The sequence below is a fragment of the Doryrhamphus excisus genome, linkage group LG15 (genome assembly GCF_037039965.1).
Source record: "Doryrhamphus excisus strain RoL-2023G ecotype Guam linkage group LG15, RoL_Dexc_Guam_v1.1, whole genome shotgun sequence".
NCBI classification, from domain to species: Eukaryota; Metazoa; Chordata; class Actinopteri; order Syngnathiformes; family Syngnathidae; genus Doryrhamphus; species Doryrhamphus excisus.
The window spans coordinates 16,250,661-16,273,109 of NC_136371.1; the positions used below are offsets into that span (position 1 = coordinate 16,250,661).

The following is a 22,449-nucleotide window of genomic DNA, read 5'->3' on the forward strand; positions in this document are numbered from 1 at the left end:
TGGAAGATCACATTGTACTGGAGATATGGAATAAGAAGGAGAAACATTGAGATTCAGATGTCTGCTTTCTGGATCAGGTGAAGAGGACACTGCTTCAGATTCCCAAGCGAGAGATTGATGGACAAAAGAAATATTTTCATGTGGGGGAACAGACGTATAATGGCCAGAGGCGTCAGTTATTCCACCTTGTGGCTGATGGGGAGTTGTGAAGTAAGTCTGTAAGTGTGCACTATTTGCACCATAGTTATGGACAGGGGTATGAACATCAGGAGCTTCTATATCCAGAGAAACTGATGGCGACACTGAAGAAGTCTGCTGATTATCCATAATGTAAGTTGTGTGATATATCAAAATAAATTAGGTGAGATGTGCATTTTTCATTAACTGCAGCATTACAGAGTCAATCACAGCAATCAAAGCAGTATACCCACAGCAGCAATCCAAAGTAGCTTGCGAAAACCCTTAATGCATGCAGGATAGCATCAAAGAACAGTTAACATGCATAACATTGACAAAAACATTCAAACATGCAAGAGTATTAGCAAAAACATATAAGCATTGCATAGTATAGCACATCAAAACAACAATTGCAGCTTTAACTCATGGCCTCGGCCCCACATTGGGCGCCATTTCTGTAGCGTAGGCTTTTACCAAAGGTATCAAAACAATTAAAAATAGGAACAATGGTTGGGCGCCAGACAGGGACAAGATAAACTGACCTGTCAATTTACAAGATAACCTTTGGATTTATTCATCCGGCTAGCTTAACCTGAGCTACAGAAGTGAAAAAAAAAATACATAAGATACTCAAAGTCAATATAAATTATATTCAAATCCAGAAAAAGAACATTCAAATTATTCAAATCATCATTTGCATTTACTTCCTTCAAAAAAAATCAAATTCTTCATATTATCATTTATATTCAATGTAATCACAAAGAATCCTTCAAATCATCATTTATATTCAATGTAATCACAAAAAATCCTTCAAATTCTCATAATGAAAAAAGTCATATTCACAAAATAATCTACTGCAAACTCAAAAGCGGATTCACAAAAAATAAATTAAATGTCCATTAATTAAGTCCGATAAATTAGGAACCCAGATAGTCTTTTCCCTCTGTGAGGCGTGGGAGTGTGTGTGTATGTGTGTGTGTAGTGTTTGCAGGGGGTTAAATAGTTCACAAGTCCTTTCACCATCAGTTCAGTCCAGTTCGATATGAAAGAAGGGGCAATGATTAGTGTAGGTGTATGGGTTGGGAGCTGTAATGTTCCAGGAGCTGAGGAAACCAGAAGGTAAGGGGAATGTGAGGAGAAAGGAAAATGGAGGAAGCCAGGAGAGTCAAAGGCAGGAGACCAGACTTAGCTTTTGCCGACAACAGAGGAGGGACAAAACAGCCACGGACAGCAGGTCCAACAGAGACTCAGATCCAACCTGCTTCAAGAAACTTTCTTCTTTACCGCTGATAATTTGTCTTGTCTCAGTTTCTCCTTCAGTTTCCACATTTACTTGAGTTCATTCCTTTTTCGATTAGGATCTTGAATGACTTAAAAATAATCTGCTATTAGTTCTGATCGTCTCCTTTCTTTTCCACTCTCACTTCACACACGGAATCTCCTTTTCCTCTGCCCTTTGTTCTCTCCATGCTCACAGGTGTTCCCTAATTAAATCACTTCCCCCTCCTTCTCCTGCTCAGGTGGCCAGAATTATTTGAGGTTTCCTCTCTTCTCTGCCACAATACTAAATACTAAATACTAAATACTAAATACTAAATAATAAATTATTAATTCATTAATTCATTAAATTAATTCATTAAATTGATTAAATAATAAAAAACATCATACATTTATTATGTTCAAATTTGATGTATTTTTGTCTTAGAGTAAGAACTAAAATACAGTCAAATTTTCCGGTGATTTTTGTCTAATCTTTTGAGTAATTTAACTACAAGACGTTCTGTGGCTTATATTACATCATATTCATATAAAAGCCCATATTTGCTTATTGCATATTTATTTGCTGAAACGCTCCTCAATTTGCATCGTTGTCTATTGTTTTGGCAGACGTCCCAGGAAAACAAACGTAATTATATGCTTCAAAATTTAATTTAATAAAATTTTTTAGCATTCTGTAATTAAAATTAAAATTAAAATTAAAATTAAAATTAAAATTAAAATTAAAATTAAAATTAAAATTAAAATTAAAATTAAAATTAAAATTAAAATTAACAAAAATAGATGTGATAGATCTGTGATGTTATTATGGATTATTATTATTATTGATTATAATGTAAAAATGTTTTTTTCCTTTCATAATTTATTCATTTTTAAAAACATTTATTTAATTGTATTAATTTGTAATGAATATTATTTAATATTTAAATTTAATTTAATTTTGTAATTTTTCATATATATATATATATATATATATGTGTATATATTATTTTCTATATTATATATTAAACCATTATTTTAAATTTTTGCTTTTTTAATCTTTTGTTGTTGTTGTTGTTTTTTCATAATTTTTTTTCTGTGTCCTGTCCAGCCATTGGGGCAGATAGTATTGTTGATGTAAACGTCCTTACATGCTAAACAGATTAGCTCTGTTTTATGAAATTATATTTGGCTGTACAGAGTGAAAGACAAGCTGCCCCACTCCTGGAGAAGGATTTCATTTTCATATCATGAAATGATGATCAAAGTGGCGATATGATTCTTCCTCTTCCTTTTCAGATTTACATTTTCGAGAATAACATCTACTACCAGCCCGATGTGAGGGGCAGCTCCCTGAGGATCACCTCATCCGGCATGGAGGGCGTCATCTTCAACGGGCTGGCGGACTGGCTGTATGAAGGTGTGAGACGTCTTGTAACAGCTCGCCGAATCCATGACCCCTCTAGCACTCGTTAGCATTCCGTCATCATCAATAATTCATGGTTATAGTAATAGTTTAATTTATTTTGAGTGCTTACATTAATGGAGACTTTTTCCAGTTTTGATAATTGTATGTCATTTTTAACGAACGTTGCTTCATTAATAGACTTTTTGTAAAGTAATGTTGGGGGCAATACTACACATTTTATGATTGATTGGATACCAAGCAAATGCAGGGTTAGTATTGCTGACACGTTAAACTAACACTTTTACTTGAAATTTGTCAAGGTCATTGAACAGTTAGGTGGATTAATTAAAATTAAAATTAAAATTAAAATTAAAATTAAAATTAAAATTAAAATTAAAATTAAAATTAAAATTAAAATTAAAATTAAAATTAAAATTAAAATTAAAATTTTTAGCATTCTGTAATTCAAATTAAAATCTAATTTTTTAGCAACTGTAATTAAAATTAAAATCAAAATTTTTAGCATTCTGTAATTAAAATGAAAATTTTTAGCATTCTGTAATTGAAATTAACTATTTTAGCATTCTGTAATTAAAATTAAAATTACAATTTTTAGCATTCTGTAATTAAAATTAATTTTTTTAGCATTCTGTAATTAAAATTAAAATCAACATTTTTAGCATTCTGTAATTAAAATTAAAATTAAAATTAAAATTAAAATTAAAATTAAAATTAAAATTAAAATTAAAATTAAAATTAAAATTAAAATTAAAATTTTTAGCATTCTGTAATTCAAATTAAAATCTAATTTTTTAGCAACTGTAATTAAAATTAAAATCAAAATTTTTAGCATTCTGTAATTAAAATGAAAATTTTTAGCATTCTGTAATTGAAATTAACTATTTTAGCATTCTGTAATTAAAATTAAAATTACAATTTTTAGCATTCTGTAATTAAAATTAATTTTTTTAGCATTCTGTAATTAAAATTAAAATCAACATTTTTAGCATTCTGTAATTAAAATTAAAATTAAAATTAAAATTAAAATTAAAATTAAAATTAAAATTAAAATTAAAATTAAAATTAAAATTAAAATTAAAATTAAAATTTTTAGCATTCTGTAATTCAAATTAAAATCTAATTTTTTAGCAACTGTAATTAAAATTAAAATCAAAATTTTTAGCATTCTGTAATTAAAATGAAAATTTTTAGCATTCTGTAATTGAAATTAACTATTTTAGCATTCTGTAATTAAAATTAAAATTACAATTTTTAGCATTCTGTAATTAAAATTAATTTTTTTAGCATTCTGTAATTAAAATTAAAATCAACATTTTTAGCATTCTGTAATTAAAATTAAAATTAAAATTAAAATTAAAATTAAAATTAAAATTAAAATTAAAATTAAAATTAAAATTAAAATTAAAATTAAAATTAAAATTAAAATTAAAATTAAAATTAAAATTAAAATTAAAATTAAAAAAATATAGATAGATAGATAGATAAATACATAGATAGATAGATAGATAGATAGATAGATAGATAGAAATAATAAAAGACAACAATAATTTAATTTTAATTTTCTTTCTCTCCCTGCTACTGAAATTACATTCTATTAAAAAATATTATAAATTACATTCTTTCTTTGCGGGTTTATTGACATAAAATTAAGACTATGACTTCTTCCTTTTCAAATTTTGTCTTAAATAATCTGCCTAAATTTTGTTTCTGTGATATTATTATTATTGATTATAGCGTAAAAATGTTTTTCTTTTCATAATTTATTTATTTTTAATTGTATTAATTTTTAATAAATATTATTTAATATATAAATTTAATGCAATTTTCCCTTAATATTAAACTATTATTTTACATTTTTGCTTTTTTAATTGTTTGATGTTGTTTTTTCATAATTTTTTTTTTGTGTGTGTCCTGTCCAGCCATTGGGGCAGATAGTATTGTTGATGTAAACGTCCTTACATGCTAAACAGATTAGCTCTGTTTTATGAAATTATATTTGATGTTTTTGTTATGCGAATTTGGAGCGGCCAGTTATGTGGCTTTAATTTCAGTGTCGTATTGGAAGTGAAGGAGCTGCGAATACTCTTGGTATCAATAGTGTCGATACCGGGATCGATCCTCCCAAATATCAAACAGGTTTATGTCTGCCATCAGAGGAGATTCTGCACTCCCACTTGGCTCACTGGTGGTCACCGGATGGAGACAAACTGGCTTTCCTCACCATCAACGACACACTGGTACCCAATATGGCCCTGGCCCAGTTCACCGGGAGCACCTACCCTCGAGGACTCCAGTACCCGTACCCCATGGTACATACGTAATAGTAACCATGCGGGTACTTCATGAAAGGGAACAACATCCAGTAATTTTCCGTGTTGGGAATGTTCCACCAGGCCGGCCAGACGAACCCCGTGGCGAAGCTGTCCGTGGTCAATCTCTTCGGGGTCACACACACCGTGGAACTGAAGCCTCCGGATCAACTCCGGCTCAGGTAACACACACACACACACACACACACACACAGACGCTAAATCCCCGGTCTGATTCCGCGCTCTGCAGGGATTTCTATGTCACCATGGTGAAGTGGATCAGCAACACTCATCTCGCCGTGCGGTGGCTCACTCGGCCCCAGAATGCATCACTGCTGACCGTGTGCGACGCCGCCGTAGGAGTCTGCGTGGTGGTGTGTGCTTCCGGCGCCGCGTTTGATGCCCCTCATCAGTACACAAGCCTGGATTTGGGACTTTGATCATGATTGTGTGTTTGGGTTTCAGAGATGCGAGGACTCCTCTGATACGTGGATCTCCAGGCCGGTAAGTGTGCAGACAGATGCTGCCATCCTCTCCTAATGGGGACATCAAACAGTGCCCCCCCCCCCCCCACCTGCAGGACCAGGAGCCTTTGTTCTCAGAAGACACCGGCACGTTTTTCCTCACTGTGCCCGTAAAGCAAGGAGGTCAGGGCGACTTCCACCACATCACCAAGTTCACCAAACAGGTGACGGCTTCCATTGTCTGACTAATGACTAAGGTGCATATAGTTAGAGTAGTTATTGAGGAACCAATGAAGAACTCACGAGTGGAGTAGTTACTGAGGAACTAATGAAAAACTGAGGAGCTAATGACTATGGTGCATACATTTAGAGTAGTTCCTGAGGAACTAATGAAAAACTAATGAGGAGCTAATGACTAAGGTGCTTATATTTAGAGTAGTTATTGAGGAACGAATGAAAAACTGAGGAGCTAATGACTAAGGTGCATACATTTAGAGTAGTTACTGAGGAACTAATGAAAAACTGAGGAGCTAATGACTAAGGTGCAAATATTTAGAGTATTTATTGAGGAAACTAATGAAAAACTAATGAGGAGCTAATGACTAAGGTGCTTATATTTAGAGTAGTTATTGAGGAACCAATGGAGAACTAATGAGTGGAGTAGTTACTGAGGAACTGATGAAAAACTAATGAGGAGCTAATAACTAAGGTGCATACATTTAGAGTAGTTACAGAGGAACTGATTAAAAAACTAATGAGAAGCTAATGACTAAGGTGCTTATATTTAGAGTAGTTATTGAGGAACGAATGGAGAACTAATGAGTGGAGTAGTTACTGAGGAACTGATGAAAAACTAATGAGGAGCTAATAACTAAGGTGCATACATTTAGAGTAGTTACAGAGGAACTGATAAAAAAACTAATGAGGAGCTAATGACTAAGGTGCTTATATTTAGAGGAGTTATTGAGGAACAAATGAAAAACTGAGGAGCTAATGACTAAGGTGCATACATTTAGAGTAGTTACTGAGGAACTAATGAAAAACTAATGAGGAGCTAATGACTAAGGTGCTTATATTTAGAGTAGTTACTGAGGAACTAATGAAAAACTGAGGAGCTAATGACTAAGGTGCAAATATTTAGAGTAGTTATTGAGGAAACTAATGAAAAACTAATGAAAAACTAATGACTAAGGTGCATACATTTAGAGTAGTTACTGAGGAACTAATGAAAAACTAATGAGGAGCTAATGACTAAGGTGCTTATATTTAGAGTAGTTACTGAGGAACTAATGAAAAACTGAGGAGCTAATGACTAAGGTGCATATATTTAGAGTAGTTATTGAGGAAACTAATGAAAAACTAATGAGGAGCTAATGACTAAGGTGCATATATTTAGAGTAGTTATTGAGGAACCAATGAAGAACTAATGAGTGGAGTAGTTACTGAGGAACTGATGAAAAACTAATGAGGACATCATTATGCACATCTAGGTGCATACATTTTGAGTAGTTCCTGAGGAACTGTTGAAAAACTAATGAGGAGCTAATGACTAAGGTGCATACATTTAGAGTAGTTACAGAGGAACTGATAAAAAAAACTAATGAGGAGCTAATGACTAAGGTGCTTATATTTAGAGTAGTTATTGAGGAACTAATGAAAAACTGAGGAGCTAATGACTAAGGTGCATACATTTAGAGTAGTTACTGAGAAACTAATGAAAAACTAATGAGGAGCTAATGACTAAGGTGCTTATATTTAAAGTAGTTATTGAGGAACCAATGAAGAATGAATGAGTGGAGTAGTTACTGAAGAACTAAGGCACCTGAATTTTGAGTAGTTACTGAAGAACTGATGAAAAACTTATGAGGAGCGAATGACAAAGGTGCATACATGTAGAGTAGTTACTGAGGAACTAATGAGGAGCTAATGACTAAGGTGCATCGATTTTGAGTAGTTACTGAGGAACTGATGAAAAACTAATGAGGAGCTAATGACTAATGTGCTTATATTTAGAGTAGTTATTGAAGAACCAATGAATTCTTTTTGAGTAGTTACTAATGAGGAGCTAATTACTAATGTGCATACATTTAGAGTAGTTACTGAGGAACTAAGGCACATGAATTAGGACTATTGGTTATGATTAGGGTTAGTAGGTTGGTTCCTATAGAAGTATTGTAATTGTATTGTACGTCTCCATACTCTACACGACCAGACCAACATAAGCTGGCTTTGTGATTAGCAGGACAACCGGGATGACGTCCGCCACATAACATCTGGGGCCTGGGAGGTGACCCACATGGTGTCCTACGATGAAAACAAGCAGGTCATGTATGTTTGATCCCCGCATCTTTCATTTACTTTTGAGTGGTTGACGCCACATCGAGCGCCTTCCCTCCACGCAGATACTTCCTGAGCACAGAAGAGTCGGCACAAACGAGGCATCTGTACAGGTAACCGTTCACTCGTTTGCGCCCCTCGACCCCGCGGCTCCCCTTTTTCTTCCACCCTCATGTTCTCTCTCTGTCAGCGTGTCCACCGTCGGCCTGTTTCCACGGCGATGTCTCACCTGCCAACTGAGGGACGGGTGCACGTTCTTTGAGGCCAGCGTCAGCCCCGACGCGACGCGAGCCATCCTGCGCTGCAAGGGTGAAATGACCTTGATGGTGACCTCTTCTCACCGAGACCGCATGTTCTTAATGATGTTGTTTTCCTTCTCATCTGGGGGCCGCTCACAGGTCCGGGAGTTCCATCTGTACTGCTCCTAAGCCTGGATGAGGACGACTGTGAGTTAACTGTTCTTATTTACATTTCAAAATAAGGCAAATGGTCAGGAAAATATGGGAAAATGCTGGAGGGGATATTTTTTTATCATCCAAATGTTTTGTTTTTTGGTACACTGCAGTATTTCTCTTAACATAACTTGTCCGTTTGCCCTCTATGTGTTCATGACTGGCTGTTTTATCAGGTGCTGCTGCTAAATAACCCACCATGGGGACAAAAAAGGCTGCGAGTGCCAGGCCAATGGCTAATTATTTTACATTCATTCATTCATTATTATTAGAGTTATTATTATTGTTAATATTTTAATATATTATTAATAATTATTATTAATAATTATTATTATTCGTTTTCTACCGCTTTTCCTCACGAGGGTCGCAGGGGGTGCTGGAGCCTATCCAAGCTGTCTTCGGACAATAATAATTATTATTATTAATAATAATAATTATTTAAATTATTTAAATTATTTAAATTATTATTGTTAATATTATTAATATTTTAGTATATTATTATTAATTACTATTAATTACTATTAATTATTATTATTCATTTTCTACCGCTTTTCCTCATGAGGCTCGCAGGGGGTGCTGGAGCCTATCCCAGCTGTCTTCGGACAATAATTCTTATTATTAATAATTATTATTATTAATATGTGATATGTATAATAATTATATTAATTATTATTATTACTGCTATTGTTATTAATTATTATTAAAATTATTACAATTATTAAAATTATTACAATTATTAATAATTTCTCCTATTATGTCTACCATATTGTGTAATATGACCGTAAAGGTTACTATAGGGGTGCTATTTCATGTTTCGAGGTCTCTACTAATGTTAAAACGTATTTAGAAGGTCATAAACAGTTTTCTATGCTCTAACTGCCAAAACGTGTCATTTATTAATAAGGATTCCTAATTGGCAGAAATTCACTGGAACCAATTATCAGTGATAAATGAGGGATTAGTGTATAGCCGTCATTTGGCATGTGTTTTCTTGTAAAAACTCCACATGGCCGAGGGTGGAATCGAACTGGGATCATCTAGCTGTGAGGTCTGTGCACTAACCGCTCATCTGCCATGCAGCCACAATTTTTTTTTCTCCTATTGTGTCTACCATATTGTGTAATATGACCGTAAAGGTTACTATAGGGGTGCTATTTCATGTTTCGAGGGCTCTACTAATGTTAAAACGTATTTAGAAGGTCATAAACAGTTTTCTAATGTTGCTCTTTTTCCCCTCAGCTTATTTCATCCTGGAGAGCAACCGCCCTCTGTGGTCGATGCTGGCGAGCAAAAGGACCGTGGAGACCCAAACGCACACGGTGCATCATGGGAACTTGGGTATGAAAGCAGCGCCGCGCGTGCACGTGCCGAATGAATGAGATGACTTTACACGCCTGCGCTCTCTTCTCACAGAGCTGCCTCTGAAGCTCATCCTTCCCCCTGACTTCTCCGAGTCCTTCCTGTACGGCCTCCTGCTCATCGTGTGAGGATGCGTTCAATGTCCGCCGCCACCTTCACGATCTCATCGCTGCAGGCGATGAATCTCACAGCATGTTTGATCTTAGAGCCTTCATGATTTGCGTTCCAGCTGTGTGAATATTTTTTATTACAATGTGAGAAATAATTGCGCTATTTTAAGCATCGAACCTTATCATTAGTTACCGTAGTTTGCTCGTGGCGATCTGGCAAACTGCAGGAGTAGTTTTTATACCTAATTCCTCTAATTAACCATAGTTATTATCATTATGATGTTATATTTTTAGCAGTTGTCCTTTTATCTGCATGACACTGATTTGTCCCGACAGTGGAAGCTCTCCCGGCGACCAGGCGGTCACAGACGAGTTTAAACTAGACTGGGACTCGGTGCTGGTGGGCTCGGGGCAGGTCGTGGTGGCCAAGCTGGACGGTCGGGGATCAGGGTTCAGGGGTCAAAGGTATGTGGATTTCGGCTTCCTTACCAATATCGGTAGCAGCTCTTCCCTTAAGATGATGTGTTGCGATGAAACTCATACGTCTAGAATACATTAATAAAACACTAAATACAGTAATTACATGAAAGTTAAAGCACTAACAGCCTTTCCGTGTCAACATTAAGACCACTACAGTGGTTATTAATGTCACTTTCACTGCATCAGCGATCTGTTTTGTGATGTCCGAGCGTCCTTGAACGTACCGTGTGTGTTGCTAGCGGAGGAGGACACTTGAGCTCGCCGAAAGTAGCCTGCAATAAAGAGACTCTTCATCCTTCGCAACGTGGAGACGTGTATTTTCACGCGAAGACGTGAAAATACTATATTTATGATTAATTACAACCGCAATCGGTGTCCAGTGTCTGATAGAAGCGCGATTCCATCACGAACGAGCCGTAAATAGTGTATTCTTCCGCGTCGCCTCGCGCTGTAACTAGTTCACCGGCAAGTCTACCGAGTTGACTGACCAAAATCATGTAATTAATTCATTTATGAGACTTGGTTTGTGATTATTTCAAACATAAGGTGTGAAATAAGATTAGAAGTACTTGAGCAGATTAGGTTTTAGTTTTTTTTTGTGCCGTGCTTTTATTTTGGTTTTCGGTTTCCTGTTTGGCACCACCTGGCGTATTGATATGAATTCGCTGTTGTAGCGCGTAGTTGTTTCTCGCCATTAGCCAACGGTCAAATGTGACCAAATATAGGCATTAAGTCAAGCACAAAGCCTTATAGGACACTTTTCCAAAATTTAAAGGGGTTCTTATGAGTCAGAAGATACGAGTTTAACGCAATTGAATGGTCATCACAGCCAATTAACGTCACAGGATGTTGCAGCAGCTCCATAAGAACATCGGGCAGGTGGACGTCGAGGACCAGACAGCTGCTCTTGCGTATGTACTTATTTTTTTATTCTATTTAATTTTCATTTGAGAAAAAGGACGAGGTGCTCATATTCATTCTTGTTCCTATCCACTTCAGATATCATAAGATAATTACATCAACAATTACCCATTTTTTTCCAGACACATTTCACATATTTCTATTAGCCTGCTTCATGCTATCAACTGCACATTAAGGCTTGCTAGCATTAGCCATTTCGCTTATGTTCAAATGCTCTACAACACATTGTGTAACAAACATTGTGTAGCTTTCTAACCTCTTCACAGCCGTTAGTACAAATTATCTCTACTTTGTACTAACCTGTGGTACAAAATAAGGAAGATAATCCAAGATAACTTGACGTATATTCACATTCAGGATTTATTCTTCCTCTGTCGTTTTGTCACCTACTCTATACCACCATCACTGCTAGCACCCCCTAGTGGACCTGGCGGTATTGCACCCAAACGCCAACAATGGAGGTTTGGTTATTTTTAAAAACAAACATGTCTTTTTTTTCTTTTTATATATAATTTTATATGTATGACATGAACTATTGCTACTCTTAAATGCTCTAAACATATTTATGCATTTTAAACAGTTTTTTTAAACCATGTTAGCTTATATTTTATGTACCTTACACTCGGCAAACATGGCATCTTTTTTTTATCGAGTAATGTACCGGGGATCCAGTTGTTCTCAAGTTTTTGGTTTCATTTTCTTTTCTGCTGATGCTGTGAAGATAACATCACAATGGACTGATGACTTTTCTCTACAGGTACTTGATGAAGCTGCCCTTCATTGATCCCACGCGGGTTGGAGTTTTTGGAGAGGTAAAAATAATATTACTTTTGACCCTGTTTTCATAAACCAAGCATGATGGCAGTAGTTGCTCGTCAGTTAACACAAAATTGCAGTATGTTAGCAATGCTAACATCAGCAAGGTAACATTTATCATGATGACATTGACAATGTTTATAGCACCTGCCTTGTGCCACGCCTGCGTCCCGTTAACGAGTTGTGACCGTGTTTTCATAGCTGTCCCAGGCAAGGCGGTATTAGCAATGCTAACGTGAACATGCTAAACCAAGCATGATAGCAGTAGTTGCTCATCAGTTAAGCGATGCTAACGTGAACATGCTAAACCAAGCATGATAGCAGTAGCTGCTCGTCAGTTAACACATAATCGCAGAAAAGCTCTACTATGCTAATGTTAGCATGTTAGCAACGCTAACATCAGCAAGGTAACATTTATCATGATGACATTGATAACGTTTATAGCACCTGCCTTGCGCCACGCCTGTGTCATGTTAACAGGTTGTGACCTTGTTTTCATAGCTGTCTCAGGCAAGGCGGTGTTAGCAATGCTAACGTGAACATGCAAAACCAACCATGGTAGCAGTAGTTGCTTGTCAGTTAAGCGATGCTAACGTGAACATGCTAAACCAAGCATGATAGCAGTACCTGCTCGTCAGTTAACACAAAATTGCAAAAAAGCTCTACTATGCTAATGTTAACATGTTAGCAATGCTAACATCAGCAAGGTAACATTTATCATAATCACATTGATAACGTTTATAGCACGTGCCTTGCGCAACGCCTGCTTTGCGTTAACGGGTTGTGACCTTGTTTTCATAGCTGTCCCAGGCAAGGCGGTGTTAGCGATGCTAACGTGAACATGCTAAACCAAGCATGATAGCAGTAGTTGCTTGTCAATTAACACAAAATCGCAAAAAAGCTCAACTATTCTAATGTTAGCAATGCTAACATCAGCAAGGTAACATTTATCATGATGACATTGTTAATGTTTATAGCACCTGCCTTGTGCCACGCCTGTGTCACGTTAACGGGTTGTGGCCCTGTTTTCATAGCTGTCCCAGGCAATGCCTGTTACAACGGAGTATTAAATGAACAAATGGAACTGTAACTCTATGTTACAGGCATTGCCTGAGGCAGCTATGAAGGCGGATGTGAGATGATGCTAACCATGCTAATCTGTTCTGTTTTGTTATTTTCTATGCAATATTATGATTGGAAATGTTGATGAGGAATGGGGATTCTCCTCCCGCAGGACTACGGCGGGTACCTGACGCTCATGCTGCTGAAGTCCACGGAACAGACAATCCGATGCGCGGCGGCTCAGGCTCCCGTTGTGGACTGGACTATGTATGGTGAGCAAAATGTAGCTCATTCAAATGTTTTTGTTTTTGTAATTGTATTTTTAGAATAAGAACATGAGCTGTTGCATTATGAATCGTTACATGTCACCTTCTCCTTTGTTGCTTCCAGCGTCAGCATTCTCGGAGCGATACTTGGGCTTGCCATCGACCGAGGACAACAGATACCAAGTGAGCTCCTTCTAAAAGTCTCTCTATTGGAATCTGTTTTTGTACAAAATGTGCTCAAATTTAAAATTAATGTATGAATGATATATAGCATGATAGTGTTTAGATTAGTTTCAACTTGTGAAAATGAGCATGCTTACATTAGCGCAGTAGCATTTTAGCCATTTTCATAAAATGCTACTGTGCTAATGTAAGCATGCTCTCTATGCTAACACGCTCACATTCGCATGCAACACCCTTCGTGCTCGGTGCCTAGCTAAGTGTCTGTATATGTTTAAAAAAGCAGAAAATGCGACACTAATATTAGCATGTTAACATGTAACAACATGATAGTGCTGAGTGTATGTGTATGCTAACACTAAAAAATGGCAGAAAATACTACTTTGTGAATGTTAGGGATGCTAATGCTAAACATGCTAAACCTATCATGACAGTGATCTGTCAGTTAACACGACTGAAAATGACAGAAAATGCTACTTTGCTAATTTTAGCACGCTAACAACACTCAGGTAACCATGCAAAACCTAGCAAGCTAGCTCTAAGTGTCTACGTATGTTAATAATTGTCCAAAGAAATGCCTCTACGCTAATATTAGCATGCTAACATTAGCATACAACACCAGGCATGGTTGCAATAAGTGTCTCCGTATGTTAATACTATGTTAAATGGAGGGTGTTATTGATGCTAACGTTAACATGCTAAACCAAGTAGGTGTTTGTCAGTTAACACTAATGAAAATAACATGACAGCATTAAGTTTTTCTATGTTTTAACTAATAAAATCAGCTAAAATAGACGCATTATGTACGCATACGTGTGCATTTGCTGGCCGCAAATGGCCCCTGAGCCACACTTTGGAAAACTGTTCATCTGCCCACATTCTGAGTGGTTGCGTTCATTTCCAAGAGTAAAATACACCCTTCGTGCTCAGTGCCTAGCTAAGTGTCTGTATATGTTAAAAATAGCAGAAAATGGGACACTAATATTAGCATGTTAACATGTAACAACATGATAGTGCTGAGTGTATGTGTATGCTAACACAGAAAATGGCAGAAAATACTACTTTGTGAATGTTAGGGATGCTAATGCTAAACATGCTAAACATATCATGACAATGGTCTGTCAGTTAACACTAATGACTTAATAACACTTATACTTAGCTAATTTTAGCATGCTAACAATACTAACGTTACCATGCAAAACCTAGCATGCTAGCTCTAAGTGTCTACGTATGTTAATAATTGTCCAAAGAAATGCCTCTACGCTAATATTAGCATGCTAACATTAGCATATAACACCAGGCATGCTCGCAATAAGTGTCTCCGTATGTTAATACAATGTTAAATGGAGGGTGTTATTGATGCCAACGTTAACATGCTAAACCATGTTTTAACTAATAAAATCAGCTAAAATAGACGCGTTATGTACGCATACGTGCGCATTTGCTGGCCGCAAATGGCCCCTGAGCCACACTTTGGAAAACTGTTCATCTGCACACATTCTCTGTGGTTGCGTTCATTTCCCAGAGTAAAATACATACTTATGTCCAGCCACTTATTTGTCCTTTTACAAAAGAAGATGAATTCAAAAGAGGAAATTCCAGACTGCAGCTGACCTCCAAGTGAAGGTTGCCGTCAGTTTTCATGTAAGTGGGTTGCACTGAATTGGGCCACGGTGCTCTATTTCTGTGGCGGCGGGAGGGGTGGGCGGCTGCACTTCAATGACAGCCAAACACCGGGGACAGTGTCATGGGTTAATAATCAGCGGGACATCAGTTCCGCCCGCACGAGGAAAGGACAAATGGGAGTCATGAAACAGGCGACTTTGCGTCCATCGATGGCCCTCCTGAACGATGCATGTGAATGCAATATGGCCGAATGCAAGGGATGCGACCCTTTGTGGCTATTTCAGGGTGCATTTTTTATCTCCAGTCAGGCCAGGCCGCGTTGAAAATGTCTCTGTGACCTTTTCAAGACTGTTCCACTTACGCTGTCGGGCAGGGGTTCTTAAACGGTCTCACCCTGGGACCCACATATTCCAGTGGTCATTAAGTCTCAACCCACTTTCATGTTAGCCATTATTATTGTATTTTTTAATCGTTTGTATTATTTGAATGCAGGGGTGTCCAGAGTGCAGACCTTTTGCGGTCTGTGATTTATTTATTATAGGCTCGCAGCACAGTGTATAAATAATATTAAAATGAATAAAATAAAAAAATAGAGCAAAATGCTAAAGATTTAAAGTGACATTAATAATGTTTATGAAAATAAAATAAAAATATTATGTGAATAAAGTCCTAATTTTAGGAGAAGAAAGTTTAAATATTTTACAAGAGTACAGTCGAAATATTACAAGAAAAACATGGCATTCAAACCAGAAAAAAAGTTGCAATTTTACGAAAATAATTTTGTTTTAGCAGCACAAAAAATATGTTATATTCTAAAAGTCCTAATATTATGAGAAACAAACAAACCAAAATAAAGATGGAATTTTTTGAAAATTAGGTTGGGGAAAAGTTAAAATTTCTTTGAGAATGAAGTCATAATAATTCATAAGAAAATGTAAATATTTTGAACTTAAAATAGCAGAAATTGGAAAAACAGCTGCAATTTTATGAGAAAAAAGTTGTGTTCTAGAAAGAAGAAATGTCTCAATTTAACCAGAATAAACGTATAATATTACCAAGGAAATATCATTTTGGGAGCATAGAGTTGAAATATGAAAGACTTTATTTTCTAAAAAATTTGTAATTATATGAGGAATAAACAAAACAAATGAAAGATGGAAAATGTATTACATTATGTGAATAAAGTCATGAAAGAAAGTTGAAATAGTTTGAAAAAAAACTGCAAAAAACAAAACAAAACAGTGCCATAATATTCAGGAATATATTAAAGAAAAACAGAATAAAGTTGTCATATAATTAAAAAAAACAATCTTATTTTAGAAATAAATATTTTCTAAAAGTTCAATATTGTGAGAAACAAACAAAATAAAAAAAAAAATTATGTTATGAGAATAAAGTAAATATTATGCAAAATTATGTTAAATATGGCATTCAAACCAGAAAAAAGTAGCAATTTTACGAAAATAATTTAGTTTTAGCAGCACAAAAAATGTTATATTCTAAAAGTTGTAATATTATGACAAACTAGAAACAAAGAAAATAAAAAAAATATTTTATTATAATGTTATGAGAATAAAGTAAAACTATTATGTGAATAAAGTCCTAATTTTAGGAGAAGAAAGTTTAAATATTTTACAAGAATACAGTCGAAATATTACAAGAAAAACATGGCATTCAAACCAGAAAAAGTTGCAATTTTACAAAAATAATTTTGTTTTAGCAGCACAAAAAATGTCATATTCTAAAAGTCGTAATATTATGAGAAACAAACAAACCAAAATAAAGATGGATTTTTTTTTAATTAGGATGGGGAAAAGTTAAAATTTCTATAAGAATAAAGTCATAATAATACATAATTGGAAAAACAGCTGCAATTTTATGAGAAAAAAGTTGTGTTCTATCAAGAAGAAATGTCTCTATTTTACCAGAATAAAGGTATAATATTACCAAGGAAAAATCATTTTGGGAGCATAGAGTTGAAATATGAGACTTTATTTTCCAAAAAGTTGTAATTATGAGGAATAAACAAAACAAATCAAAGATGGAAAATGTATAATATTATGTGAATAAAGTCATGATTATAAAAAGAAAGTTGAAATAGTTTGAAAAAAAACCCAGCAAAAAAACAAAACAAAACAGTGCCATAATATTCAGGAAAATATTAAAGAAAAAAATGGCCCAATTTTAACAGAATAGAGTTTTCAAAAAGTTCAATATTATGAGAAACAAACAAAATAAAAAAAATTATTTTGTTATAATATGAGAATAAAATAAAAATATTATGTGAATAAAGTCCCAATTTTAGGAAAAGAAAGTTTAAATATGGCATTCAAACCAGAAAAAAAGTTGCAATTTTGAAAAAATGACCCAATTTTAACAGAATAAAGTTGTCATATAATGAGGAAAAACAATCCCATTTTAGAAATAAATATTTTAATTATTAATTCATTATTAATTTTAATATTATGAGAAACAAACAAAATAAAAAATAAAAAAATTGGAAAATTGTGTTGGAGAAAAAAGTTGTAATATTTGGGAATAAAGTGAAAATATTACTAAAGAAAGTTTTTTGGGGGTTTTAATAGATTGAAATAGTTTTTCTTTTGCACAGACGTCCAAGGTCCTCCCTGAAATGAAAGGCCTTCAGGGAGGAACTCTGTTTCTCGCCCATGGGACCGCCGATGGTACACACACACACACACACACACACACACACACACATTCTATTCTTATTACCAGTGCGTCAAAATATTGTGTTCTGTCCTCCTAGCAAACATTAACTTTCAACACTCAGCAGAACTGATCAAGCACCTGATCAGGGTCGGAGCCAACTACACCATGCAGGTACGTCACGTACCCGATAAAGAAAGTAGTTCCTGAATCTCACCTGTTCCGTTTTGGGACAGATCTACCCGGATGAGGGCCACTTCCTGTCCAGGCACAGCCGGATTCAGCTGATGCACTCGTTGATCGGTTACTTTCGAGGATGTCTGCTGATGGCGTCGTCGTTACTGGCGGACGAATGACGAGATCAGCGTGCGTGTGTGTGTGTGTGTTTTTTTTTAAACATGTAGCTCAAGAAAGATAAGTTATAACGTCGCTCCTTTTGTTTGATATTGCTTGACGTCCTTAGATGCGTCCTTGCGTGCAGACTGTGACACCAAAGCATCTCTGTCAGCGCGGACGTGAGCTGATGCACCGCCGGAGGCTCGAAGCCGTCACAGCGGTGCGCTTGTACACATTCCCGCCTGGCACTGAGGCTTTGATATGTATCGCTCGACGGGTTCGGCTGTCGGCGCTTTTGTTGTCTGTGTAGATGACAGCAAAACGTAATACAATTTAAAAAATTAATTCATCGCTCATTTTTCATGGTTACTTGCTTCACAGTCCGACTGTGATAAGTGACACTTTGAGAAATTGTATTTGATTATTAATAAATGGAATATTTTCATAGTTAGACAATAGCAAACTTGTTTATGACCTTCTAAATGTGTTTTTTTACATTATTAGAGCCCTCTAGTCATGAAGTAACACCCCTATATTGACCTTTAAATTTGGTTCCCCAATACAGTAGACACACGTTAGTGTTGGGAGAGTTCTTGTTGTTGTTGTTGCTTTTGCCAGTGGCTAATGTAAAATTACTGACACCTAGTGACCAGTCTTGAGTACTACATATCATCACGTGTTTGAATGTGTCTTCTGAATGCCTTATACTGTATTTGTATTTAAGTTCATTTACATTTTTTCCTCAAAATACTTCAATTAGGCCTAAAATACTTAAAATTTACTTAAAACATACAATTTTTTGACCAGTAATAGGCCACATTCAACCACCAAAAAATAAGTTATTAATTCATAAGTTTTAGAAAAAGGGTGATGGAGTGAAGCCGTGAAATTCAAACCACAATGTGGCAAGGGACGACTATATATTAAAAAAAACGAAAAATAAAAGTCATCAGGAAGTGAAGCTAGTTAAGTTTTTTTGTTTTTGTCTGTAAATATTTAACATTTAATTTAATTTAACATTTAAACATTATTAGAGTCCTCTAGTCATATAATAACACCCCTATATTGACCTTTAAATTTGTATTCCCCAATACAGTAGACACACGTTAGTGTTGGGAAAGTTCTTGTTGTTGTTTTTTTTATTTTTTATACGTACGAGTCTTTTGGCAGTGGCTAATGAAAAATTACTGACACCTAGTGACCAGTCTTGAGTACTACATATCATCACGTGTTTGAATGTGTCTTCTGAATGCCTTATACTGTATTTGTATTTAAGTTCATTTAAATTTTTTCCTCAAAATACTTCAATTAGGCCTAAAATACTTAAAATGTACTTAAAACATACAATTTTTGACCAGTAATAGGCCACATTCAACCACCAAAAAATAAGTTATTAATTCATAAGTTTTAGAAAATGGGTGATGGATCAAACCACAATGTGATGACTATATATAAAAAAAAACGAAAAATAAAAGTCATCAGGAAATGAAGCTAGTTAAGTTCTTTGTTTTTTGTCTGTAAATATTTAACATTTAATTTAATGTTTAAACATTATTAGAGCCCTCTAGTCATGAAATAACACCCCTATATTGACCTTTAAATTTGTATTCCCCAATACAGTAGACACACAATATTGTTGGAAGAAGACTTCTTGTTCCTTTTTTTTTTTTTTTTTTTTTGCTTCCGAGTCTTTTGCCAGTGGCTAATGTAAAATTACTGACACCTAGTGACCAGTCTCGAGTACTACATATCATCACGTGTTTGAATGTGTCTTTTGAATGCCTTATACTGTATTTGAATTTAAGTTCATTAATATTTTTTTCCTTCAAAATACTTCAATTAGGCCTAAAATACTTAAAATTGACTTAAAACATAAATTTTTTTGACCAGTATTAGGCCACATTCAACCATCAAAAAATAAGTTATTAATCCATAAGTTTTGGAAAAAGGGTGATGGAGTGAGGCCGTGAAATTCAAGGGACGACTATATATAAAAAAAACAAAAATAAAAGTCATCAGGAAGTGAAGCTAGTTAAGTTCTTTGTTTTTGTCTGTAAATATTTAACATTTAATTTAACATTTAAACATTAGAGCTCTCTAGTCATGAAATAACACCCCTATATTGACCTTTAAATTTGTATTCCCCAATACAGTAGACACATTATTGTTGGAAGAAGACTTGTTGTTCCTTTTTTTTTGCTTCCGAGTCTTTTGCCAGTGGCTAATGTAAAATTACTGACACCTAGTGACCAGTCTTGAGTACTACATATCATCACGTGTTTGAATGTGTCTTCTGAATGCCTTATACTGTATTTGTATTTAAGTTCATTTACATTTTTTCCTCAAAATACTTCAATTAGGCCTAAAATACTTAAAATTTACTTAAAACATACAATTTTTTGACCAGTAATAGGCCACATTCAACCACCAAAAAATAAGTTATTAATTCATAAGTTTTAGAAAAAGGGTGATGGAGTGAAGCCGTGAAATTCAAACCACAATGTGGCAAGGGACGACTATATATTAAAAAAAACGAAAAATAAAAGTCATCAGGAAGTGAAGCTAGTTAAGTTTTTTTGTTTTTGTCTGTAAATATTTAACATTTAATTTAATTTAACATTTAAACATTATTAGAGTCCTCTAGTCATATAATAACACCCCTATATTGACCTTTAAATTTGTATTCCCCAATACAGTAGACACACGTTAGTGTTGGGAAAGTTCTTGTTGTTGTTTTTTTTATTTTTTATACGTACGAGTCTTTTGGCAGTGGCTAATGAAAAATTACTGACACCTAGTGACCAGTCTTGAGTACTACATATCATCACGTGTTTGAATGTGTCTTCTGAATGCCTTATACTGTATTTGTATTTAAGTTCATTTAAATTTTTTCCTCAAAATACTTCAATTAGGCCTAAAATACTTAAAATGTACTTAAAACATACAATTTTTGACCAGTAATAGGCCACATTCAACCACCAAAAAATAAGTTATTAATTCATAAGTTTTAGAAAATGGGTGATGGATCAAACCACAATGTGATGACTATATATAAAAAAAAACGAAAAATAAAAGTCATCAGGAAATGAAGCTAGTTAAGTTCTTTGTTTTTTGTCTGTAAATATTTAACATTTAATTTAATGTTTAAACATTATTAGAGCCCTCTAGTCATGAAATAACACCCCTATATTGACCTTTAAATTTGTATTCCCCAATACAGTAGACACACAATATTGTTGGAAGAAGACTTCTTGTTCCTTTTTTTTTTTTTTTTTTTTTTGCTTCCGAGTCTTTTGCCAGTGGCTAATGTAAAATTACTGACACCTAGTGACCAGTCTCGAGTACTACATATCATCACGTGTTTGAATGTGTCTTTTGAATGCCTTATACTGTATTTGAATTTAAGTTCATTAATATTTTTTTCCTTCAAAATACTTCAATTAGGCCTAAAATACTTAAAATTGACTTAAAACATAAATTTTTTTGACCAGTATTAGGCCACATTCAACCATCAAAAAATAAGTTATTAATCCATAAGTTTTGGAAAAAGGGTGATGGAGTGAGGCCGTGAAATTCAAGGGACGACTATATATAAAAAAAACAAAAATAAAAGTCATCAGGAAGTGAAGCTAGTTAAGTTCTTTGTTTTTGTCTGTAAATATTTAACATTTAATTTAACATTTAAACATTAGAGCTCTCTAGTCATGAAATAACACCCCTATATTGACCTTTAAATTTGTATTCCCCAATACAGTAGACACATTATTGTTGGAAGAAGACTTGTTGTTCCTTTTTTTTTGCTTCCGAGTCTTTTGCCAGTGGCTAATGTAAAATTACTGACACCTAGTGACCAGTCTTGAGTACTACATATCATCACGTGTTTGAATGTGTCTTCTGAATGCCTTATACTGTATTTGTATTTAAGTTCATTTACATTTTTTTGCTTCAAAATACTTCAATTAGGCCTAAAATACATACAATTTACTTAAAACATACAATTTTTTGATGAGTAATAGGCCGTATTCAACCACCAAAAAATAAGTTAATTCATAAGTTTTAGAAAAAGGGTGATGGAGTGAAGCCGTGAAATTCAAGGGACGACTATATATAAAAAAACAAAAAATAAAAGTCATCAGGAAGTGAAGCTAGTTCTTTGTTTTCGTGTGTAAATATTTAACATTTAATTTAACATTTAAAT

General features: G+C 34.6%; 1 protein-coding gene across 3 annotated transcripts in view; it reads left to right on the forward strand.

Annotated features, from left to right (window-relative positions):
- LOC131104921 (inactive dipeptidyl peptidase 10-like) overlaps positions 1–19,392 on the forward strand; it is a 39,059-nt gene extending 19,667 nt beyond the window's left edge. Inside the window, exons 7-27 of one of the 3 annotated variants that reach the window (XM_078796731.1) lie at positions 2,734–2,854; positions 5,018–5,172; positions 5,257–5,354; positions 5,423–5,546; positions 5,638–5,676; positions 5,753–5,860; positions 7,876–7,964; positions 8,039–8,086; positions 8,164–8,282; positions 8,372–8,419; positions 9,665–9,763; positions 9,839–9,908; positions 10,231–10,359; positions 11,220–11,285; positions 12,053–12,107; positions 13,346–13,445; positions 13,564–13,622; positions 17,857–17,929; positions 18,016–18,089; positions 18,152–18,283; positions 18,379–19,392. In XM_078796731.1, coding sequence (XP_078652857.1) covers positions 2,734–2,854; positions 5,018–5,172; positions 5,257–5,354; positions 5,423–5,546; positions 5,638–5,676; positions 5,753–5,860; positions 7,876–7,964; positions 8,039–8,086; positions 8,164–8,282; positions 8,372–8,419; positions 9,665–9,763; positions 9,839–9,908; positions 10,231–10,359; positions 11,220–11,285; positions 12,053–12,107; positions 13,346–13,445; positions 13,564–13,622; positions 17,857–17,929; positions 18,016–18,089; positions 18,152–18,271 — 1,794 coding nt within the window. In that variant the 3' untranslated portion in view covers positions 18,272–18,283; positions 18,379–19,392. Of the gene's footprint in view, positions 1–2,733; positions 2,855–5,017; positions 5,173–5,256; positions 5,355–5,422; positions 5,547–5,637; positions 5,677–5,752; positions 5,861–7,875; positions 7,965–8,038; positions 8,087–8,163; positions 8,283–8,371; positions 8,420–9,664; positions 9,764–9,838; positions 9,909–10,230; positions 10,360–11,219; positions 11,286–12,052; positions 12,108–13,345; positions 13,446–13,563; positions 13,623–17,856; positions 17,930–18,015; positions 18,090–18,151 lie in introns of all 3 variants that reach the window. The other 2 variants (XM_058052613.2, XM_078796732.1) reach the window with 2 other exon arrangements.
- Positions 19,393–22,449: the final 3,057 nt, after the last annotated feature.